The sequence below is a fragment of the Strigops habroptila genome, chromosome 1 (genome assembly GCF_004027225.2).
Source record: "Strigops habroptila isolate Jane chromosome 1, bStrHab1.2.pri, whole genome shotgun sequence".
NCBI classification, from domain to species: domain Eukaryota; kingdom Metazoa; phylum Chordata; class Aves; order Psittaciformes; family Psittacidae; genus Strigops; species Strigops habroptila.
Window position 1 is genome coordinate 96,580,425 of NC_044277.2, and position 26,334 is coordinate 96,606,758.

Sequence of the window (26,334 nt, forward strand, 5' to 3'; positions counted from 1 at the left end):
GAAAGGTGCTCTGTTAGGGCATCGCTGTCTCCGCACTGCAGGCTCCGAGGGAGCGGCGGAAAGCTCCGCCTCCGGCCGTTCGGGAACAGCCTGATAAAGGCAGGTGCGGGCAAGCAGCAGGACCCTAGCTAGAAGCATCTGCCTATGCCGAGATCCCCTGACCCGTCCTTGGCCACCCCATGCAAAGCAGCACCTGAGCCAGCCGGTGCGGCCGTGTCGACGGTGGCGGGATAGGACCCTCTCTGCCTCCTGCACCCGTGTCCCGCGGTCCATAGTCTTCGGTCGCGTCTCTGCGAAGGGACAAGGACCTCGCCCCCAAGGACCTCCGAAGAGGCGGGATTTCTCCGGGAAGGGGAAGCAGGATTTTGTTGTGTGTCTTGGAGATGAGGCAGCTATCTGGAGTGGGGTTCCTCCTGGGGCTGATGGCTCTCCCAGTGGCGCTGGGACAGAGAAGCTCGGAAAGCCCTATAAATAGCAATCAGTCTCAAAGCTTTGCCATTGTCTCTTTCGAATGGGATCACGTCAAGGACCCTTATGTCATTACACTCTGGATACTTGTGGCCAGCTTGGCCAAAATCGGTGAGTCCAGAGATTATAATATATGTCCTCTCCCTTACCCTTCCCTCTTTCCCCTTCCCCTTCTCCCACTCAACGTAAATGAAGAAAGCTTATCATAAGTCCACTGACGCTTTTTCAGGGGGTTTACTGTACTCTGTTCTGATTTCATAATACTGCCCTACACAGTACTCAGCAGTGTGATCATCTTCTGCCCCGATGGGTTATTTAGCTCACTTTCAGTGCCTACGACTGTGGTTGTGGCTTCCACACCTGACTCCTTGAAACCTTGCATTACTGTTGCTCCTAGAAAAAACTTCTTACAGCAGCGAAACAGAAATTATTGCTTATACACTGCCTATTCCAATTTATGATATACTAGTGTCTTGATTCTGACTGGTTGCTATATTAGCTAGCACCATCAAAAATGGACCCTGTAAACTACACATATGAACTTAGCCTTCTCTCCTTTGCAGTGCATTGCTGAATTAGTGAAAGAGCATAGTTTATAGAGAAAGGTGATGTGTATTATTAGACCACCTGATGCAGCTGAAAAAATGCAAGCGTTAGAGCACATAGAATTTTCTTCAAGAAATTAGAATCGGTGAAAAACAGGGACTTTGTCCAATTTCAGTGTAGTGTAAGTGCATTTATATGAATGCTCTAACTCTTTTGTTCTGACCTTTGTGGTTTTTCTAAAATCAGTCTTGTATTAATAACGCTGCTGAACTAGAAGAGTCACTGTTTAATATGAATGTATTTATTAGTTTGATGCTATAGTTTTTAGTCCTTTTACATTTGGATCTAAAAACAGACCTCCAGTTTGGCTGACACTCAAAATGTCATTTTCAATTTTCAATAAATCATGTCTAAAATCAATCTCAACTCAGAAAGTATGATCACCTGAAAATCCTAACAATACTTTTCTGTACTTGTACCATTAACACTCCTTTAGGAGGCCGGAATCACATTTCATGGATTTTTCATGTCACAGGAAGATGTAAAAAGGTGTGTTTAGGTATATTCTGCCTAACATATAAACATGGTAAAGCTTAGGTGGAAAAATGCTGTCTCCAAATAAAATATTTTAAAAATAAGGAATAGTTATGTAGAGGTGATACTGTAAAGCATTTTTCAGAGATACTTGCATCTTGGGTTTCACTTGCTTAACCATAAATATATAAATAAGTATCTGAATCACTGTTGGACTACACCTTTCAAATAGTTTGTGTTCAGATGGTTGCTGCATTACCTAGATTACATAAAAACATAGTTTTGTTTCAATTGACTTTTATTGGGGGGCTATATCAAGTAGAAAGCTGGGGAAACCACATACAGGAAAAAACAGTGACAACACTGAGTCTCTATAAAATTGTGCTAACTAAACTAATACACAGGTGGCTCATTTGAATCTCCTTCTTGAAATACTCTTCTAAATAAGTATTTGCCCTTTGTGTTATTATAAGGCTTTGCTGCTTTATACATGTGCCACAGTTGTACAGAGTAATATTATTGCTACACAACCATATCAGCGCTGTTTTAGAAACCCTGTGAAGCTATCAGGACAGTTAGATTGTCCAATACTTAAATTTCAATGGCCTGGATTAAGATTAGCTTGCATAAAGATGAGCCAATCTACCGTGAAGTCCTCATCATAAACTCTTGATAAAACACTTATTGCCCCTGGAGTTCAGGAGCTGAATGTTGCTGGTTCTGCACTTCTTCCACAGCTCCACAGAACATGTCACTTACTAGTAGATATTCTCTATCAACTCCCTAATTTTTCTTCCTCAAAGCTGTCAAGCTTTGTTTTTTTCTCTCTTCACATTTGTAATTGCAATCCTATACTACTCTGGACATTGTCTCTGAAGAAGCAACGGACAACTGCTTTATTCCACTTAGAGACAATGAATGCTCCTGCTTTCCCCACCAGTCAGAAATAAAGTACAGAAAAGCAGAAATGTATACCCACTGTTCATCAGCCTATTAATGAAGAAAACGTGAAGGTGTTCATATAAGTCAATGAAAGGGGCTGGGAGGGGGGGAGAAGCCCAGCTTGTCAGCCTTCTATCTGTCTTGGTATGTCAATGGTTATGGAAAGTAGATCAGAAATCTATCAGATTTGGAATGGCAAAAATCCTATGCTGGTTCAAAGGTGTTTTATACAGTAAAAAAGTGGTCAGAAGAGAACGGAGGAAGAAAATCTAGGACATCTGCCATTATGTCTCTTGCTTTACTACCTGAAGGAGGCCAAAGGTAGCAGAGTCAAAATACTGGTGTGTTTTTTTGCTGGGGGAGCAGTGTTCTCAGACGTGAAAGCTTACTTCACCATGGCTACAGAGGTGGAGAGAGCTATTTTACTGGTGGATGATAGGCAATGGGTTAGCAAAGAGTGTTCTGGGAATTACAATTGGTAACTGGGGGTGAAAGGTGTATGAGAATACTTTGCCTTCTCTTGCATTAGAATAACTTTAGGGTTTTGTGGGGTTTTTGTTTTGGTTGGTTGGCTTTTGTTGTTTGTTTCTGTTTTGGTTTGAGGTTGTTTTGTCTGTTTGTTGTTGTTGCTGTTACCTGTTTTTTTAAGAAAAGTTTCAGTTTATGATGTATATGGCTTGTGGAAACTATATATAATAGGAGATTCTCGTGGATTTTTTGGGACTTGGTGTTCATGTTGCGTACATTCAGAATGGAAGTTGGTGATGACAAGGCATTCTGCAACATGAACTATTGTATGTGAAATTTCATAAGCATCCCAAATACATGAAAAAGTGCCTAATGTTTTGGGGTTTGTGGGTAAAAAAAGCTGCTTTTTTATTGTGTGTGTGAAGATACTCGCATTTCTGGGGCAAGTCTAGGTATTGCTGCAAATGAAACTGGAAGAAGAGTCTGTACAGTTTGCTTTCATACGCTATAGGAAATAAATCAACATGTCTGTCTACTACGAAACTTCAATGCATGCCAGGGTACTGTTTTACACACTATAGTTGATTTGACCCTCTTCATTTGAAATGTTCCAACTCTTCGTTCTAAGGTACGCAGTGTTCCACTTCGGCTAATGATCATTATTTCCTCTATTGATAGGCTCTCTTATCACTACAAATGAGTATCCTTATGGGATAAGGCCAATAAACTACTTACATGTGTAAAGCTAAGCCACAAAAACATCTTATCTACATGAAAAAGGTACATGAGGTACAGCTGAGAACCCTCCTTGTGGGCTTCAGGTGTCCACTTTCTGGCACCTCAGTTCTCCAGATGAAGAGAGTAATACCAATGAAGAAAAAAACCCTAAAGAAAGATACACGTGTGTATATATATATAGTTACAGACTAGGGTATTGGTAAAGAATGTAACATTTTTAAACAACGTACTTGCAGAATAGAGTTCTGATTTAAGATTAAAGACACATGCACATTCTCCAGCCCTGCACATGCTTTCTAAGTTCATTTCATCAAGTGTTCTCCTCCTTTCTACATCTTTAAAAGATCACATCTTGATAATAACCTTTTAATAAACAGACATGTAGAAGACACAAACAGTAGCAGGAAAGTCTGATAAAGGAAAAAAAAAAGCACAAGAAAAACCAAACAAGTAGGAGGGAGATCAGAAAACAACTTCAGAAACAAGTAGAAAGAAGGGAATAATCAGCTCAGGAGCTAAAAATGGGCAAGAGAAGAAATAGTTTAAACTGAATATTGTATGCAATTTTTTTTTTCTGAGGATATTTCTGAGGCCATGTCAATTTAAAAAAAAAACAAAAACCAAAACCAAAACACAACAAGTATGCTTTTTACTTAGGCTATATGCACTGCATGCATCTATACTTGTTCATAATCCTAGGAATTGGAGAAAGATTGTATTTCTATTTTCATTGGAGGTTATGTTATGGAACTTGTAAAATTCCTGCTTGTGGTTTAAATCCTTTTGTGGATTTCTTCATTCTTCAGAAGGATAGTTAATTTTTGTCCCAAAATAAAAAACAAAACAAAAAACCTTCAAAGCAGTCTTTCTGTCTGTTTAACCCCCTGAACTTGCTCAGTGTGGAACAGATAAGCAACTGTAAGAAACAGTGGGAGAGTGAGTGACTAGGAACAGGAATGAGGAACAGTACACAACCTTTTCATTATCTGTGATAAAACCTCATGCCAACTGTTTTGGTATAGTTTATCTGAGTCTCCTAATGCCACAAAAGCTCTTTTTTTTTTTTTTTTTTTTTTAATCTAAAGGCTTTTATATAAGAAATTTGAAAGTGGGAGTGAAATTTTAATCCAGGGCAGCTGGTAAATCTCTCTTCAGGAATGCCACAATACTTTGCAGGAGGGGGAATAAGTGATTCAATAAGAACGAACAAACACTTGGGAGAACGCTGGCCTAGTGATACCTCAAAAAGATACTGTGTCAGATGGACTTGTTGAATCCTTCAGCTCTTGAGACCCCAGGAGGACGTGAGCACTCTGTAACTCTGTAACACTGGGGTGTAAACCACTCTGTATCTCTAAGCTTACAGAGATATAGGTTCCTGCAAATGCTCTACTTTGTGTATGTTCAGGCCCCTTCATATTGTCCCAAAGCACTCTGAGAAAGGACCTCTTCAGAGAAATTTGTTAACATGAACAATTGATGTGGAGAATTTTAAGCATGTTAGGGATGGGCTAGGGAAGGAACTGTGAAATGCAGGTCTAGCAACCCATCCAATTTAGACTCCTGGGGCAATATTTTCTTTGAAGAAATCAATACCCCACCCTCCAAAGCAAACTGTCAAAACAAAAGCCCATTTGACTTCCAAGTTTCTCCTGCTGGCATTTTAGCACTAGTGAAAAGTGTCAATTACTTAGCGGATTGTTTTAACAAAAAGGGGGGAAAAAGTGAGAATAGCTCTTCGGTAAATAACATCTTTAGGAAGAAATGTTGAAGGATGCTTAGCAGAACTTTATTGGAAGTATTTAACTGAAAATGGAGCCAGAGACTCAAATGGTGAGGACACCACCAGACCCTGCAAAGCTTAAACTATCAGCTTTGTCATGATTGTAGTGCTTGTTAAAAGCTGCTTTCATTAGCAGGTGATAATATGAAAAAGGACTTTGTATTGTGACTAGGAAGTCTGGACTTGGTTATCTTCCCCCCATATCCTCCTAAACAAGATAACAAGGAAAAAAGAATGTACATATTTTACTTTTATTGTGAACTTAGTAGAAGCTGAGACAGTTTGACATAGTTACAATAGAGGCATACGAATTTCCTTCATGAATATAGCGTTTTATTATCTATCTTAAAAAAATATCACAGAAATGCTATAAATCTGTGCTGGCAACCATGTTGTGTAACTGGGGTGTCTTCATTTTAGTAAGATGCTGTATTTCCTCTTGCAAAGTCCTGTTTATAATACCTGTGAGCTAGGAATGTTTAGTACTGTAAAATCTCTGTCTTCCTAGGAATTACCATTTGTATGCCACATTTTAGGGAGCTGAAAAGAACATTTCCAACATGGAATAATAGCTTTGCATTTACAGTCCCAGGAACAACTGTGTAACCCATGTCTTTCTGAAATGGATCCCTATTTCCACGTTTTATTGCCATTTTACTCTTGTACCTTACTCATCCTTTTCCTGTCCTTCCTGCCCCCCCTGAAACATACATTTCTTTCCTTCCCCCTCCCCCTCCAAGTCTTGCAAGTCTCAAGTCTTAATTATTTAGAGTAGGGAAGAAGATACCAGGACAGTATAATTTGACAAGATTCAGATTACATCCCCTGACGAATAGCAAATGTACAATGGTAACTTGTGTGAATTACATAAGAAAACAATGGCATGTTGAGAATGGCCCTGAATTGAATACAGTTCAGGCATGCATACCTAAGAAAGGATCTCTGCCATCAATTACTTTCAGGCACCTGTGTGCAAAGTGCTTGGTGTTCTCTGTAGAACAATGGAATCCTTTTAATACCGCAGTCTTAGGATTGTTGAAACCATTGATTTACTGTCTTCAGAGCTAAAGCCACTTATTACTAAGAGTGATCTACAAACCCTCCAAGTGACTGTAAATCTCTCGTCGTAAAGCAGCAGACCACAGGTCTGCAAGTAATGACTGCAGCAGCAAACCCTTTCAGGTGTACACAGGTTCTTCAAGTGAAAGGCTTTGTGAGGTCCTCTTTCTTTGTTTTTGTGAAGCTTTGTGTGTTAGAGATGCTTAGCAGGGACGCTGGTATGAGAAATACTGAATTATTACTTTGACCTGGCAGTAAGAAAATTGCTTTTCCAGTTGTTTTGACTCATACCACTAGAAGTTTATCAAAAGTCAGTGAGTTTCACCACCAGTTTGCTTAAATAAATGTTTTGAATTCTAATACAAACCTTCTTTTCCCCCTACTTACCATTTCTAATTGCTCTGAAGTAATGGGGTAATGGATTACTGAGGTTTTCTGTACCTTCTGTGTTGCTCATTCTATTCAAAGATAAAGTGTTGAGTCCAAAGTCATAGAAGAGTATTTCTTATCTTTTTGCTCTTTGAGGAATTTGTCTCTGATTTTTCTCATCTCTCTGCAGTAGTGCAGTTAAACTAATGTCTTGAACAACTAGGGGCTCTAATTAATCTTCAACTTGCTAATAAGTGGCACCCATCTAAAATTACATACAATTAAAACAATCTTGATCAGCTGCAGAGCATGGCCTGTTGACTGTGTTGTAATATTTTGATTCCTTTTGTAAAACAGCTTACAGAGTATTCACCCCTATGGAAGGAGATACTTGATACCCAATTGGCTGCTAAATAAAGCACTGTAAAGTCATAAATACTGAAACTACTGGCTGACAAGGAAGAGCCAACCGAGATGGAATACAAGACCTCAAGTGGAAACACTTTTAATTAAGGCACAAATATTTAATGTTTATTCATGGAAGAAGAAAATTGAAAGATATTCTTAAAGGCCTTTGCAAAAACAGGGTTTTGAAGTAGATAGATATGGAGAATTTTCTCCTTCCTCAATAGCTGATAGTAGAAATAAGTCTGGATTCACTAATGTGTGCCTAGGTGAGTTCTTCTGCATTTATTTTTTGAAAGAAAAGATGCCTCAGCCTTTTGTCAATCCCAAATGTTAAAGTAGCAGTAGTTAGACACCAAGAAGGAAAATCTCGAAGTAGATTGTATACCAGTTTTCAAAAATATTTGGTTATTATTTTCTCTGCCTCAATTACAGTTTCTTGAAAGTGGAAAAAATGTGGAAAGTGGAAGCTTTATGGATTCATTCACTTCCAAAAGTTGGGCTTTGAAGAAAATGCTAAATATTCAAAAACTGGCTCAATATAAGTCTTGAGCCAGTAAGAATTCATAATGAAAATCTCTCAGGTACAAACAGATTGTAAACTGATGGAGGGACTTGTCTAAATACAAAACTGATTTTCTATTAACTATTTTGTCATAGTTAAAACATTCTAACTCATTTACTAAAATGAATATTTTTACATTGGTTTGGTGGTATAATAGTATTTCAGGGAATAGATGACATAGATTGATATAAGATGGCTTTATGTTACTGTATCAGTAGTAATAGTTGTACTGGAGGTAGAGTTGTTACGTGATTATACATAAAACTAAATATAGTTGTAGTATGGAGTTATTACAATGCTCCTACTCCAGAAGAATAGCAGTACTGATAACTATAAGGATGTAGATTTTTCAGGCCTTGACAGTTTAGACATATGTTTAACAAATTCATTTGATAAATGTTATTTAGTGGTTTAAATGCAGTATTCATGCCACAGTGAATAAACAGTGTTTGAATACTTGCTGTTCTGTTCTAATGCATAGTTTAGAGTTTGAACTGCTATAGGATTTGGGTTGAATTAAGTTGCTAGATTTTCCACTGAAATAGCTCTAGTCCTTGGCTATTCCACCCTACTTAATTCTGGGGATGTCTTTGGGATGGTAGTGAACTGGGAAAAGTAATCTTTCAGATTGGGTAAGTCAGTGATAAGTAGCTGCGTTTAAGGCTTAAGTCAGTGATACACTGTTCCTGTGATGTAACTGTCTCTGAAGCTGATGGCTGGGGAGAAAGAACACAGGAATACATGCATAGTGTCCTGTAACACAGGCATCATTTTGGTATTTTGCTGGACACGAGGCCTCCTATAGAGTTGACGGAATCATAGAATCACAGAATGGTTGAGGTTGCAAGGTACCTCTGAAGATAATCTGGTATAACTCAATCAGGGCAACCTACAGCTGGTTGCCCAGGATCACGTCCTGACACTTTTGAGTATCTCCAAGGATAGAGACTCCACAACCCTTCTGGGCAACCTGTGCCAATGCTTGGCACCCTCAAAGTGAGAAAATGTTACCTGATGTTCAGAGGAAACCTCATGTGTTTCAGTTCGTGGCCTGTTACTGTGCACCACAGAAAAGAACCTGGCTCTGTCACCTTTGCGTCTTCCCTTCAGGTATTTACATATGTGGATGAAATCCCCTCTTGGGCCTTCTCTTCTACAGGTTAAACAGCCTCAGCTCTTTCAGCCTTTTTTTGTATGTGAGGTGCTCCAGTCTCTCATTTGTCTTCCTGGCCCTTCACTAGATACTGTCCAGTATGTCCATGTCTCTCTGGTTCTGAGGAGCCCATAACTCAACACAGACCTCACCAGTGCTGAGCAGAGGGGAAGGAGCACCTTCTTTAGGCTGCTGGGCAATACTTTGCCTAATGCAGCCCAGGATACCAGCAGCCACCTTTGCTGCAAGTGCACATCACTGGTTCTGTCTACTTGGTGGGTACCGGGACACTCAAGACCTTTTCTGCCAACCAGCTTTCCAGCTGGGTGTCCCCCAGCATATCTCTGGTGCATGGGCTTGTTCCTTGTTGGGTGTGGGACTTTGCACTTCTCATTGCTGAACTCCCCAAGGTTCCTGTCAGCTCATTTCTCTAACCTGTTTGGGTTCCTCTGGTTAGCAGCACAACCCTCTGGCCTATCAGCCACTCATCCCAACCTTGCACCATCATCAAATTTGCTGAGGGTACACTCTGCCTCAACATCCAGATCATTAATGAAGATGCTGAACAGGACTGGACCCAGTCCTGGCCTCTGGGGTAGATCACTAGTTACAAGCCTCCAATTAGACTTTTGATCGCTACCCTCAGGGACCAGCCATTCAGATAGTTTTCAATCCACCTCACTGTCTTCTCATCCAGCCCCTACAGAAACAGCCTGGGGGACTATGAGGCCCCTATGGGAGACACTGTCAAAGGCCTTACTGAAGGCCCAGTAGACACTAGCCATTTCTCTGTCCTCATCTACCAGGCCTGTCATTTAATCATGCAAGTTAACCAGGTGGGTCAAGCATGACTTCCTTTTTGTGGAGCCATGCTGTCTACTTCTGAGGAATTTCTTGTCCTTGATGTGCCTGGAAATTTTTTACAGAATTAGTTGTTCTATCAGCTAGACAGGCAGATCCTGGTGTTTGGATTAGCAGTGTTCACATGTGGATGGACCTTTATCCACATCCTACCTGGTCAAAGAAAGCAACACTTCTGCATGCTGTTTTGATGGAATTGATTAACTGCAGCATAACTGCATGCTAATACAGAAAAGAGGGGAATATATGGTGGCCATATGAATCATAGAATGGTTTGGGTTTCAAGAGGTCTTAAAGCTCATCTAGTTCCAACCCCACTGCCATGGACAGGGACACCTTACGCTACACCAGGTTGCTCAAAGCCCCGTCAACCCGGCCTTGAACAGTTCTAGGAATGGGGCAGCCACAGCTTCTCTGGGCAACCTGTACCAGGGCACAAGAAGTTTCTTGTAGATCAGTGACTGATCACTAAGAAAAAAAAGTCAGATAGAAAGTACTATCAGAAAGGGCAGGATAGAAGCTACAGATGAGAATACTATTATGCAGAGTGCATAAAATGTTGTGATTAGATTGTGAAGGAAAAATAAAAAGAGCACAAAATATGTACATATTTTTCATTGTGTCTAACAACTAGGTTATTAACTCCTTAAATTCTGTTGTTTTGTTATAAAGAAGATGAACATTTGACCAGCATCCGAGGTTTTCTGTTAACATACCTTCCATTCATTGAAAGCATTTTGCCATAAACTATTGCCTGACAGATTCTATCACTGTGTCCATTAGTCATAATCTCTTATCATGAATTAGCAAGATAAGATTTTTTAGACTTTGCGCTATAGAGCTTCAAGAGGATACTAATTTCTTTTGGGCAATCTGTCCTCAGGGAGACTCATCCAGTGGTTCTATATCTTGCCCTGTGGAGTACAGTGTATCCTAGAGGATGCTATCTTTTAGAGGTGTAAAAAGAACATGCATAGCAATGCTTAGTTTTCTTCCCACTAAGGTGGCATTTCCTAGGCAAGATTAATAGTCAGCATCACTTTGTTCTCTTCAATGTTACGCTAAATATTCCTTCAAATCAGGGAGCCATCTGCTCCAAATAATCCTATAAATCTTCATTTTACCTGTACAGGATTATACCTAACAGGTTTTTAAAAGAACAGGATGGTGTAGCTATCCACAGTTGCAGAGTTTTCTGGTTTAGTATTTGCTTTTTTTTTTTTTTACTTCTGTGTTCCACAATCTCATGCAGCAGTCTTATGATTCAAGATAAGAATGAAAGATAGGTTGTAAAACAAGGAAGGTGATAGTTCCATCAGGCCAGTTATATAAGTTGTTCTGTAGCATCCATAACAAAGCCTGAAACATGTTTCCTGTAGTGGTGAAAACTTACACTGCTTTTACAGTAAGTGGCTGGAAAGAGAAGACTAGTTTTATTACTTTCTTATTACTATTTAGAAAAAATGTGTGTACTCTTTCAAAAGTTTTGTTAGAAATAAAGAACAGAGCAAGCTGGGAAACTACACACTTTTACTTCACAATGTGATAGATATGGGATTGAAGTTGGTGGAAGAGAAATGCTTTGTAATTTGCCTTCCCCCTCTCCCCTGCTCAAGTTAATTCAATTGATTTTCAGACATTCTCTGATCTGAGGATGAGGTTATTACACTTCATATGAGTCTATAAAAAGGGCTGCCACATTTATCACAGAGTTAAGGGGAGCAGCAATTCATTAGTACATAACATATTAATTTCATTTGCAACCTTATGTTCCCTAGCATTTCGGTAAATGGAAGTACGTCTTGTTTTCATGTCTTGAATACTTGTACTGAAGAAAATGGTAGTAAGTGAAAAGCTACAGCTGTTTACTTTTAGACAAAACTATTCGTTTTGAGCACTCGATAAAGCATCTTAATTCTTCAGCCTTTCCTAATGTATAGAACATAGTTTTCAAGGCATGTTCACTTGAATAATGCTGTTTGGTGTTTGAAAGTATGAGGATGTAAGAACAGCAGGAGGAAGTATGAAGTTTCCTGCTGTTTATTGTGATTTAGAAGTAAAGATTAAAACTAGTCCAAGATAAATCTGCTACTGTAGGTGGAAACTCAGCTCGTGTATAAATACGGAAGCTCTTATATCAGGAAAGACCTACCCAAAAGTAAGGATGACTAGTCTATATCTGTATTTCCTCTTACTGCCTGGTATCATCTGTGATCTTTATCACATGATGGAGGATCCCAATGTGTTAATAGTCAGTAAAATCTTGTCCGTATGCCCTCATCTGATAAAGGTTTTATGATCATAGTCAAGTGAAATACTACTACAGCCAACAGTAGTGTTTGTGCTGTTGTGCCTAAAACACAGTATCTGTACCTGGTGTTGAAAGAAGCCTGTTAAAGAGTCCATACTTTGGGAACAGTTTATCAGTTAAGAATATGATGGAAGTATAGATAACTCATCAAGCAGATTCAGATGCTGACAAACTAAACAGTCATAACTGAAATGAAAATAGAAAAATACATCCTGCATTTTATCCTAATATCCTAAGTATACTACTTAGATGCTAGTGAGCATGGCAGGTAGTGGAGAATCCATAAACTTAAGGAAAATATAGCTGAAACTTGGCTGCTGTCTTGACATTTGTTCATCTCTTTTTAACTTCCTATCAAGAGTAGAAGTCTATTTTGGTAGAGGAGTTCAAGAGATTAATGAAAAAAACCAGTATTAGCAGAAAACTATTAAGTTTGGCTGTTCACAACACTTTCTGTTTTCCAATAAAAGTGGGATTAACCTACCTGTATTTTTTATTTTCTAACTGGTATAAAGCAGTGTCAGTTCAGGTAGGTGTTCTGTCTGGTTGATGCTTTTCCACACCAGCAGTCTTTTTCCAGAACCTATCCTGGCATTTACATGTATTTGAAGATGTTACATTAATCCTTTTAGAACTAAGTACACACACACACACGTATATATATTTCACTTACAAGCTTTCTCTCTCTTATGATTTATCTGTATGTAAGTGATTCAAGTCCCTTTACTGGATATTAGCTGGCAATGTGTGCTCACAGCCCAGAAAGCCAACCATCTCCTGGGCTACATCAAAAGCTTGACCAGCAGGTCGAGGTAGGTGATTCTGCCCCTCTGCTCTGCTCTCATGAGACCCCGCACAGAGAACTGCATTCAGATCTGGGGCCCCCAACTAAGAAAGGCTGAGAGAGTTGGGATTGTTCAGCCTGAAGAAAAGAGGGCTCTGGGAAGACCTTATTGTGGCCTTTCAGTAATTAAAGGGGAATTATAAGAAAGATGGTGACAGACTTTTTAGTAGGACTTGTTGCAATAGGAAAAAGGGTAATGGTTTTAAACTAAAAGAGGGTAGATCTAGACTAGATATAAGGAAGACATTTTTTACAATGAGGGTGGGGAGGCACTGGCACAGGTTGCCCAGATAGGTGGTAGATGCCTTATCTCTGGAAATATTCAAGGTCAGGTTGGACAGGGCTCTGAGCAACCTGATCTGGTTCAATGTCCCTACTTGCAGGGGCATGGACTAGATGACCAACATAAGGCTTTGGCAAAATTTTGAAGCCTTACAGGGGCAACAGTAGAAACTAGCCAGGTATGTTTTCTCAACTTCTCTGAAATTAAGTTTGGTTTCAGTTTTAAGCAAGAGCTACTTGACATTTGTGATTTTACTTCTTTTGTTTGTGGGCATCACTGCTAAATTTGAATACCTTAATGCTAATTTAATTTACTGCTGTAATCAGGAATATTTCCACTGTAATACCATGCTATTCCAATTGTACTAATTAAAATCTTGCCAGGGTGGAATACAGGGTGCAGGAGGAAGCAAGGCAGTCTACCAAGGAAAAAAAAAATGCTTTCCTACCCCATGACTTGGAGTAGCCTGCATAGCTATTCCCCCCAGCCCTTAGGCATTATGTCCTTCATGCCCTTCCTAACAGGCAGCAATCCTTACCATGCCCTGCAAGAAGCAGTACTAAGGAAGAAATGGAAGTCCCTATAGAATTTTTCAGAGTTTCAATCTACTATTGGGATTCATAAAATTATTTCTTACTCATCTTCTTTTTCTTCTCTGTACAGTGAACCTGAACCAAGGAGGAGAACTGGTTCTTGTTTGTGTTCAGGCTTTGGTAATCCTTTATATATATATCCTTTATACCAAAGGATATATAATCCTTTGGTAATCCTGTATTCTTTATCTGTATGAGCAGAAGCCAAAACATTCCCAAAGGGAGACCTTTATTTTAACGCATTTATCATATTAAAATGAAGGTCAAAAGGAAAAAAAAATTCTAAAATTCATAGTGTGAAATGAGTTAACTCAGCATTTTTTGACATTTCTTTATTTAACTCAGTTCTCCCCGTGTTTAAAAATAAAAAAAATGCTTTCACTATCTGTCAATAAACTTCAGCGAATTTTTGAAGATAACTTAGAAGCTGGAGCAGTTGCAATGTATACCACTAGCAGAAAGTAAATCCTTGTGTTCATGCCCAAAAATGCCTTTTTATTTATACTGTAAAATCAGCTGGACTTTAGACCTCTGGCAATTATTTTAGTCAAAACTACCTTAGTGATCAGAAAATTACTGCTAATTCTGCTTACAGTTATCGCTGACCCTTTAACATTTAATTGGAAGAGGTTATGACAGAAATATAGCGGTTTTATTCTTCTGCATACCGAGTAGGTCTAGAATGTAATAACCTTCAGCTGTGATTCTTTATATTCCTATTCAGTATGTAATATCATGCACTGACAGCATCTAAATGCAGAAAACTCATAGTAACCTTTGATTCAAGAATTAAGGAATATTAACTTGAGCAAGAAGATTGTTTTTCAAACTTAAATCTAATACCTTTGCAAAGGAAATTAAACAGTTTTATGAGACTTTTGCTGTCCTGTTTTATACCCTCTACTATACTTCAAGGTGTTTCTAATGTGTACTTTGCTCTCATTTTGAAATATTATTTTTGACTGTTCCCATTTTTGTTTCAGTGCCATTCAGTTCCATAAGGGCCAAATGCTACCACACTTGCACTGCAGTGGGACTGCTCCTTCAAAAAAGAACTATTTGGCATAATTATGACAAACTGTACCTGATTGTTTATACTTCATTATGTTCTAAGTGCTTATAGAAGTAATAGTTGCTTACTCACACACTTCTTTGAACTTGACTTGGGGCTATCTTGTTATGTTATGACCTATCAACTGGGAACCTTGACCTGTATGTTGGTTGCATTTTTAATTGCTAACATATTTTGTTAATTGTTCACCTACAAAGAACAGCGACCTAACATCTCCTGTTTAATGAGCTCATTGCAATGCTGTACACTTCGTAAATTGTGATCATTACATATGTGACAAAGTAAGCTTGCTTGAGCTGGATAAAACCAAACTCAAACCAGTTCATCTAAACAAGTTAAATATGAAGGACTTTGTGCTTTGCTTAGGAAAAATATGTCCAAGATTAACTATGAATAGTATTAATAGTCATGTTCATACATTATATTTTAAGACAGTACCCAAGGACCTATAAAAAAGGTTTTTACTGCTTGTTACACAATACACCTATATTATTTCTCTGAGTTTCTTCAGATGTAAAATAACTCCGAGACATAAAATATTTCTGAGTTTGATTTTTTTTTTAATAAATCTTTAACTTTTTGCTATATTTGGTAAAAGCATAAGGTACTGATCAACAAAATAAGATTTGTCTAAGTAATATTGTTTAGAATAAATCAGTAAAAACCTTTTCTTTAAGGGTTTTGTACCACTTGTACATAAGCAATTCAAAATGGCAAAACCAATTCGTAAGACTTGCAGAATACCATTGTCGCAAGGTCCACAGAACAGTATCTAGAGTACTATAAAATATGCTATCCGTCTCTTGACCAGGAAAAAAACCAGAGCACACTTTGTTGATAAAGATTAGAAAGGCAATAACGATCAGCTTCAGCCATGTTCTGTCTGCTCAAACACTTCCTGTACAGACTAGAAAGGCAGCTCCCTTATGATTTGAATCCTTGCTTCAACCAAACCACTTTTAGAACATAACGGACCTTTTCTTTTTTTCCTTCTTGATTTAGGCCTAAATTCATCTATTAGTATCTAACTATGTCATGAGGGCTGCTGGTGTGTCTTCGCATAGGCTTAGCTGGAGCAAAAATCTTCCCAAAAGAGGATCATTAAATGTGGTGACGTGATAATGGAGGGCCTGGCTACACAACTAAATAGGTCTTCTAGTTCTTATGGTGATAATTAAAATTCCTAGAGCCCCTGTGCAGGCTACATAAGCAACTGTAATTAGTTGGAAGGTATGCCTACGGCTATGCAGGCAAAAAATGCTGTGTTTGGTAATGTGGCAGGGGTAGAAAACTAATGTAGTCAAGTCATGAAGGAGATCTTATAAAAGAGATCCAGTACAACTGAGGTCAGTGCACAGGGATGCGAAACTGGTATGTCATGTGAAAATAATAAGTTACAAGGATTGAATGGAAAATGAAAGACACATGAGTACAGAGAAAAGAAGTATAGCAAGTACAGGAACTTTATTAGAGAACTAGTAGGTGGGCAGGACTAATGAGAAGTAAAGGGAGACATAACAGAAGATTAAAAAAATATACATATGGGAAACTTCATTACATAAGAAATTTTTTTCAAAACTCTTCTCTTAGTAGAAAAGTAAGTAGAAAGTAGACCTATGAGAAGAACGTGGTCTTGAACAAATATATGAAATAGATGGCAATTAATACCAAATACTTGAAAACAAGTAACAAAACCTCTGGAGAAATTTGAGATTAAAGCTTTAGAAGTATAGAATCCTGGAATGGTTTGGGTTGGAAGTGACCTTCAACCCTATCTATTGCCAATCCCCCTGCCATGGGCAAGGACACCTTCCCCTGTCCAACCTGGCCTTGAACACTTCCAGGAATGGGGCAGCCACAGCTTCTCTGGGAAACTCATGCCAGCACCTCACCACCCTCACAGGGATGATTTTTTTCCTAATATCTAATCTAAACCTCCCCTCTGCCAACTTAAAGCCATTCCCCTTTATCCTGTCACTACAAGCTCTTGTAAAAAGTCCCTCTCCCGATTTCTTGTACGAGTGCCCCCTTTAGGTACTGGAAGACTGTTGTAAGGCTCTCCAGAGCCTTCTCTTCTCCAGGCTGAACAAGCCTGGTATAAGTATATAGAAAGTTGCCCAGCAAATGGAAGACAAGGTGACTGAAGAGTGGAAGAGAGCTACCCTTCCTAAAAAAGTGAAAAATAAGATAAACACTAATGGTCATTACTGTTAACTAATCTTCCAATCAAATGCAACAGTGAAGTTTCCTAAGGAGTTTGTACTGTCAGTTGTTTAAGAAACATTCACTATTAGTCTTGAATAGGTGATGTGCAGAATGAAACTTACATACGTTGTCTTCATACCATGAGAGCAAACGCTAAGGACAGCCAATAAAGATGAGTGAGAGATTAGGAGACTGCTAGTAAACCAAGAGTTAGAAGTTATTTTGAAACAGTTCAGCTTCATTTTAGATGTTGGGAGGTCAGGGTATCTGGATCTCCTACAAACACGGCTTACTGAGAAAAAAAATCTAAAATAACTTCTTAAACGAGTTTTAAAGATTAAAAAAAAGGGGCGGGGGGGGGGGGGGAAGGATAGAAAATACACAGTTCTCTCTGCCCCAGCATCTAAACACAGTTCCTAACCATGAATACTGCAACCCAGGGGCTTGTATAGGCTATATCAAGCATTTCTACAGCACTGCTGCTTCTTTCTTGGTATGGCAGATGCAGCTGATTAGTCTGAGCTATATTCCACTAACTGGCTGCAACTAATGCATGGAGATACGGAGGAAGAGTGTGGCCAGTGATGCATACCTTTTAGGGATGGTGGAAGGAAAATGATCTAGTTTTGAAAATCTATGCTTCATATTACAGACAGTGGGGCCATTCCTTGGTCAGGCAGACCAACATAATAGGAATAGACTGGGACTTCCCAGAGGCTTTCGGTCTGTATTACTGCCCAGCTACTGCTGAAAATAACTGCAGAAATGATAGAAATAAACAGTTTTTGAATAGAATTAGCCTTCTAAATGCTAAGGAGAACATAAACAGGTAGATAACATAAGAAACACAAATTTCATGTCTGCCAGTCAGAGTCCAACTGCTGGAAGATGTTTAGAAGAAAGATTTCCCTTTGGGCAGAGTATTTTTGGAAATAAATTCCACAGAATACTCTGTGGAATTTATTCATGCCTTTTCTTAAGTAGATTCTATGTTGTGCCATTACAGGAACCTGATTATATGCTGCCTTGGAGATACTATTATTTACATCTATGTATAATAAATGTAAAAACCATGAAGAAATTTGTAGCATTTTGCTCTCGCTTTAGTCAATGGCAAGAGTTCTCACCAGTTACAGAGAATCAAGTCTTAGATCTCAAATTAGAAGCATTCATGGTTTGATTTAATATAACTTCATCTTTATAAGTGAAAATACAAAGTCAAACCTGAAAGACTAATAGCATACTATCAGTGCATATTTGACCCACTAGCAAAAATGTATATGGTAGACAGAATCAAAGAATCACAGAATCATTACGGTTGGAAGGGACCTTTGGAGATCATCTAGTCCAATCTCCACTGCCAAGGCAGAGCCACCTAGAGCAGGTTACACAGGAATGCGTCCAGGCAGGTTTTGAATGTCTCCAGAGAGGGAGACTCCATGACCTCCCTGGGCAGCCTGTTCCAGTGTTTTGTCACCCTCAATGTACAGAAGTACTTCCTCATGTTGAGGCGAAACTTCTTGTGTTTCAGTTTATGGCCATTGCTCCTTGTGCTGTCACTGGGTACCACTGAAAAGCGTCTGGAACCATCCTCCTGGGCCCACACCTGTGGGGGAGCAGTGGTAGACGGAGCTGAGAAATGTTTGCAAATTCATATCTATGCTTTCAGGGGAACTGTGGAAATTCTAAGTCTGAAAAAAGAGGTTGAAAATCTTAATAATCTAAATTATTTTGTGATTCTTTGGCATTAGAAAGCAGCTAAGTTCACTGAATGCTATAAATTCCACTGAAAGATTTCATCTAAGTTACTGCGCTTTTAAAAAGTGATAAAAAATAACTTACCTCTTAAAGTATATTTCTTTCTCGGAGTCAAAAAAAGCTGGTTCCACTCCTTAAATCAAAGATTGCTAATTTGTTTTGTCTTTCTCATCAGATACATTAACTGTCACAGTCCTTTTTCTTGGATCTCAAAGGAAGTGTCAAAAAAATTTAACAGGAATTTTATACCCTTGTTTCTTAACTTTGTAGAAAGCTTCTAATTCAGGGATGCTCAGCTTGAATTTAAACACAGTTTACCCAGTAGCCAGTTCACTGTTAAGCCAGGTTTCCATGTGCTGGATGGAAGACATGCGTTTAACCTTTTTTGCTAATACTGCGCCTAGACTTATGTAGATGAATTCTAAATGATAAATGTTAAAATTTATAGATTAAAAGATTGCCCTTTGTGCTGTTATTTCTTTTATGCAATCTACTGGCAAAAATTTTTCTTTTTTTTGCTCTTTCCTTCTCCTCATTAAAATACATTCATGTACCTTTCATTATTAACAGCAGTGAAAATAGGCTTGATTTCATCTCCAGGTCCCTCACAGAGTGATTTATCTGAGCAGCACTGCACATTATCCTTCCTGATAGTTGTAATTTTTTTCATAACAGAATCAAACTAAACTCCTTGACCGTTATTTCTGCATTGTATTTTACTCCTTACTTAGGTGAAATAACTAGTCATTCTAGATATATAGATGTAATTAAAGCTTTTATTTTGTCATGGAAACATAATTCATTTTGTGGGACTATTTCTCCCAGGCAAGTAAAATCAGACTTTATGAAATGAATGTACTATCATTATATCAGTGTGTAACACACTCAGGGAGTATTAGGGACATAACTTCAGGACAACAAAGTGTTAAAAAAACCATCAAGGAATGAATTTGAAGTTAATATCTATCAATTTCTATAAATGTAATAACTACTCATAATGCACAGTCTTGATTGAATATATGTTATGCACATAGCCAGGAAGAAATATCACTCACTGTAAGTACAAATATAAACTCAAATATTGATCTAAGTTCTAAATTAGTCTCAAGCTATTTTATTGAGTTTCATCAGTCGCGGTATTTTTCTGTTACACATTTCTATGTTTATATACGCTGGGATTCCACCAATCATATTGCATGCTATCTGCCTGCAAAACTAGCTAAGCAGTTCCCTTAAAACAAATACGGTTCAGTGTTCAGATTTTGCTTAGGCCAAATGCAAAAAATTAAAAATAGAAGAGACTTCTCTAGAGCCTTGTTCATGCAATAACTTTCCTGTTCACAGCCTGCATTTGTAACCTACCAGAGTAGAAGAATTTATTGCTGATAGTATTAAAATCCTACACAGATAATCAGTTGATTGGAGTTAAAGAGAGATATGATGTGGCTGAATCACTTGGAACATAGGACTTCTGGAAGTAGACAGTAATAAAACCAAAAGCAGGTTGGCTTCCTAGCACTCATTGGGAGAAACTGGTTTTGGTTGGAAAGTTGAGAATTCTACAGAACATGAATTTTTAGCTGGACATCTGTTTTTTTTCCCAAATGTTTATTTCTGAAAAGTCTTCACAGGTTTATTTTAAATTCTGAACTTTAACTTCTTGTAGTCATGGCTTATCTACAAAGAGTAGGTAAAACAGACTTGGGTTAGTAAGGCTAGCTCAGCAACACTCATTTCCATGGATAAGGAGATAATCCCTACTCTGTGAGGTGATAAATTAGTTGATAATTCACTGACTGGAAATTCTAGGAATCAAGATGACCAGTAGGAAAGACTTTTGAGAAATTAAATGCTACAATTTATACACATGGAATAGTAGCTAGTTTGTTTTTCTTTCTTTAATTTCTTTCAATTTTTTTTTTTTATTTTTTAAATGCAAGGCCAAGGGAAGAGAAGGAAATTAACTGGGAAAAACATATGATATAGAAAATTGGCATGGTTTATCCAACTTCACTGAAAGCAGTTTGCTTTCATGTGTGATTGCTGTTGTATTAATCCCACTCTGAAGCTATGTTCTAACATAGCTTAGTTTTGAAGGTTTGCCTACAAACACTTAGGAACATCTACATTCATGCTCATTGTTGGTGTAGGGCAGGCAATCATAATTTTTCCTTTTGTGTTTTCTATTCTGATGAGGCCATGGAGGTTATACAACTAGTAGGACCTATCTTACTGTGCATCTACTATAACGACAGTGATGCTTCTAAGGTTGCTTGTGTAGATACAGCCAAGACGAAGACAGAGAGTTAAGGAATGGGGCCCTTTAAACACTCTAAAAGGTAACTAGTAAATATTTGACTAGGGCAAATACTTGTCTGGGAGGAGAAATAATGGTCTTTGAGTAAAGTAACCTGGTGTAAGATTGCTACGTAGTCATAGGAAAGATTCTTCCACTATACCTTAAAAAGCTAGAATTCTTAATGATGTCTTCTTGTCCAAACTAGTTTTGAGCTAACTTGCATCAACATTGTAAAAGCTTCAACACAGTTCTAGGCTGATGCTCAAACCAGAAACTCCGTGGCTTTTACTAGAATTTTCTTCCTAAAGTGAAACTCGCATTTTCAACACAAAGCTATATAAGTAAAATCCCAATTATTGGGTCAATATCACAAAGTTCCAGGGCTCAGATCATCTGGGACACATCAATACTTCAGATAAACTGAAGGAAAAGCTTGCAAAAATCCCAAGAAAGTCAATTAGCAGTCCTGTACTTCCTTATTATCAAACATTTTTGCCACTTCCTTTTTCATGTTCCATCTTTCTTTGTAGACCGAACTTCTCTGTTCTTCTCTCTGCTGTCCATTTTTTTTTTTTTTTTTAATCTGATCTGTAATTTTCTCACCTTCTAATTATTGGCTAATAGTTTAATAGTCTTACCACACCATACAATTACATATTTTTGTATAATAGGTTTCATATATTGTTCATCTTTATTAACAAATTTGACATACTACTGTAAGATACAGATTTTATGACACTTTATACAAAAGACAGTAGTCTGTTGCAGAACTGTTTCTCACAGATATACCTATATATGAAGAAGGCACCACTAAAGCCCCCATTCCTCTAGAAAGCCTCTGAATTAACTGAAATCCTTACTAGAAAAATTTTGATGAAAAGGCCCAAAAGGGATCTGCCATGATATCAGCTCCATTCTGCTCCTTCTGCAGGCTACATTATCATATTCTTCCTAAATTTCAGAAGAGACATCTTGAAACTAGTTCTTCTTTCAGCATTCTTCTCCCATCCTCCAATAAACCTGTTAATACACCGATCATTTTTAAAGAAAAATGTTGGGAGTTAGATGTGTATTTTTTTTTACATACAGAAATAAACCATAAAATCATACATTTCCAGTACTTCCACCATTTCTTTTCAGTTTTGCACTTACTGCATTGCACAGAACACCATCTTTCCCTAAACAGATCTTGAATGGGGAAGTTAATTCAATAAAGGAAATAAACATAATGGAATACTGGTTTCATATAAGTTGAAATATGCTGGATAAAATCTGAAAACCAACCTTTATATTTTATTTCATAAGCGGCTAGGTTCTCACACTGTCTGTATCCTATGCATTCTGTGCATGCTTTTGGGTCTAATAGCAATGAAAGAGGGATATTTCTGTGAAGTCAGAATTGACAGTTAACAACAGTTGTTGCTCAAATTGTTTCTCCATTCCAATACTGACAAACTGTTTTCTTCTTTCCTTACAGTTTTCCAGTTGTCCCACAAAGTCACTCGGGTGGTTCCAGAGAGCGCTCTTCTGATTGTTCTTGGTCTCTTCCTTGGTGGCATTGTATGGGCAGCAGATCACATTGCCTCCTTTGCCCTTACACCAACTGTATTTTTCTTCTATCTGCTGCCCCCCATTGTTTTGGATGCTGGATATTTTATGCCAAATAGACTGTTTTTTGGAAATCTTGGTTCCATCCTTCTGTATGCTGTCATTGGGACAGTCTGGAATGCTGCCACAACCGGTTTATCTCTCTATGGCGTCTATCAGACAGGAATAATGGGTAAGTTTGATCTGCAAAGGCACAATTGTGAATGCTACTGTATGCCAGATGTTAGATGGGTGATACTTTACAACTTAACAACTCTTTTTAGCAGAAACCCCCCCCCCAAACAATTGTAATGGGAGCAATCTGTAATATTTTTTACCAGATTTAAGAATGATCTGAGAAATCTTCTCTGAAGCAAGCACAAAAGGGGCTCAAACCTGTGTCTCTTATATTTCCCTGCTCTAAATGTGTGCATACACTATCAGGATAAAGATCAGGATTCATCCCGCTAATGGATATCTGGACAAAAATACCCTCTGAAGGGCTTATTTGTTTCTGCTGTGATAGAAACCTTCAAAGTTACTGTGAAATGGAACTGTCATCCTTCAGTCAGCTTTAATATTAAGTAAGCAATAGTTGTTGAGTGAGTATGTATGCATGACATCTCTATTTTGTCTTCTGAGGCTGAAAATTGTAACTGAAGACTTACAGAGCCAAATAGCACATGTAAGACACACTGTCTTAATTATACTAAAATATAAGGGTATGGGGCTGCTAAAAGAGGCATAGAACAGTAATTCTTCATCTCCTCAGCAGTTGTGGCATGCACATCAGCTATGTACTACCACCTGAAGAACAATGATTCACATTGTATGTGGATTGCATGTATTTTGAAACAGACATCCTATCTATGCTTTTTACTGTCTGTAGTGAAGAGCCCTTCTAGGACAAAATTCTGTTAGGTTATAGAGTTTGAGAAAGTACTTACAGGGCACATCTGAGTGCTGCTGAGAGCAGTACAGATTTAGTGTGCTGCTGTGCCTGTGCACTCTGCCCATCTGTTCTTGGCAATCAGTGCGGAGATCCTGGACTGAGTGCATGGCTCCAAGACCGTGAGGGGTATATTGCGTTGTATAAAAAGCTCAACAGCGAGTCATGGGGCTGTTCTTTAACCACAGTGGTTCAAAATCAACTCAGAGCAATTCACCACAGACTTCCTTTTCAGTCCAGATAATAATGTCAGAATGCTGCAGAGACATTCTTGTGATGAAGAATTAAGCTATTAGCCAATTATCACAGAAGATAACATAATAGAGATTTTTGGCCTCAAAACCAGATCTCATTATTCAACATGGGGAAGTAGCAAAATTTAGTTCTGGAAGAACTAGACCACAGATGTGTTCATATGAGACTCATTTTATACAATGGCAGATGTTTGAAATACAGACATCTATGACAGATTTAGCTTACATTTTAGATATTTACCTATAACACACAACTATAATACATTTTGTAAGCAAGAATTTTTCTTTAGAAGATACAAAGATGACAGCCCAGCTGCAGACACTATTGACTTTAATAGGTAGGTAAGACATTTTATGTGCTTGCAGCCTGTAAACACAGTATATTGCATCCGCAATTCCACAGTTAAATACAGGTTTTCAGGAACAAAAAAGATGGCAAAGGGATACTACTACTGCAACAGATTGGACAAGGATTTATTTCTTCAAATATCCAAGCTGTTTGGAACAATTTAAAAAATACAACCAAAAATATTTTATTAACATCTGGTTCTGGGAAATATAATGAATGACACTTTTAAAATATGTTGATAAAAATCATTAAAGGAAAAGCATGGACCTCTTTATGATGTGTGAAATGGGAAAGTCAAGTATTTTCAAAAAAAAAAAAAATTATTTTAAATGAAAAATCCATTTACCTCTTGCTCTCATTCCAATCCATAAACAATTCTCAACTGACTGTAAAAGCTGGATTCAATCGCTACATATTCAGCTTCATCATTACGCAAATCTTTCAGTGTCAGTATATACTAGAACTCTGAACTTGCAGTTAAATGGGAGAAGCAGCCCTTACCACAGGTAACAGCTATAGCTCTACAAGCTAAAAATAGGGATGTTAACAAAAGCAAACAATAAACTGACATGCCTGGTGAATTTAAATGTTTAGAATGAGCATTAATTGATATACTGTGGCGACCTGTCTTTACCACCAAGGCATATTATAACCTGCTGGAGTTCTAATTTCAGATATGGAAAAGGCCAGACAAGCCTGTCCCTGATTCAAACTATGTCATTCTCCAGCAAAGCTAAGTAGGACTTTAAAATACTTTCTTGACACATACTTACTAATCCACTAAATACATTGTGTTGACCCTTAAGATGTTAGCAAGATCCGAGTACCACACTTAGTGAAAAGCCTTCCTGTTGTTACTTACTTGCTGGAGATAGGAGAATGCTGAGTTAATTTATAGAAGAGTTCATAGCAGCCTCTGGCTAAAGTTCTATGGCATATTTTTGTTTTGTTTTTTCTAAGATCGGATTGAATGCTAACAGTAATATCACTAAAATATAGGAATGTATATCCACTACAAAAATTAACTAAAACCAGATTACTTCCATTGAAGTAATAGTCCATTATCCATTGAATGGGCCTGTAGTATTGTCCATCAATATGCGATTGAATGATCCACATTGGATTACATAGTTTTACTACATAAACATAAAAGTAGCTTTGTTCACATTCAATATCCTTACAGATATTATACTTTGCAGAAGAAAAAGAGAGAAGCTGATAATAACAAAGAAATCCTTCTTCAGAAGTGAACTTAAAAATCAGCACCTTAACTATACTCCTACTACAGCCGTACCAGTCTCTTTTCACAGAATAGATAGAAGTATCTAATCCTAAATCTTCCTGGCTGATTGCACCTGACTGTTCACCATCTGCTGAAGAACACATGCAGTACTTATCTGTGGAATAACTGTGGTTGTGACTAATACTTAGAAAAGTTTTCTTCCCATACAATCTAGGTCATAGCAACAACACGCTGAGTATGTGCAGAAGTCTTAAAATGGGCCCAGTGAATTTAGCTTGCTCAGGTGTCACCGCTGGCAGCTAGTCACTCCAGACTCCAGACTCTTGAGCTGGAGGAAGCAGCACTCATGTATCACTTGGAAATAACTTGCATTATTAGTCTAAATAGAAGCCTGATTTAGAAACCTCATGCCTCTCAACACTGCTTTGTAGGAACTATAGTTGTGTCCTAACCTTTCCATAAATATTTGCTCACTAGCTTTGCAAGTCTTCAAAGAATGTGCCAATGACTATAATTGGTAACATATAAAAAGATAAGCAATCTCAGTGAGCCAATTTATTTTAAAAGCTTACATTCTATTGTACCCTGATATCTGACAGTTATTGTCAATGGGTTTGTTACTTCCTTAAGCATGGTAGAGAACAACGGGTGATGGAACCATTACTTTGATTCAGGTTCAAGGCTGTTCTCAGAATT

At 38.0% G+C, this 26,334-nt stretch overlaps 1 protein-coding gene across 1 annotated transcript in view; it reads left to right on the top strand.

Moving 5' to 3' along the window:
* The first annotated feature begins 383 nt into the window (after positions 1 to 383).
* Positions 384 to 26,334, top strand: part of SLC9A3 (solute carrier family 9 member A3) — a 45,040-nt gene continuing 19,089 nt past the window's right edge. The window contains exons 1-2 of the mRNA XM_030507843.1: positions 384 to 579; positions 22,734 to 23,036. Of these exons, the coding sequence (XP_030363703.1) occupies positions 384 to 579; positions 22,734 to 23,036 (499 nt within the window). The remainder of the gene's footprint in view (positions 580 to 22,733; positions 23,037 to 26,334) is intronic.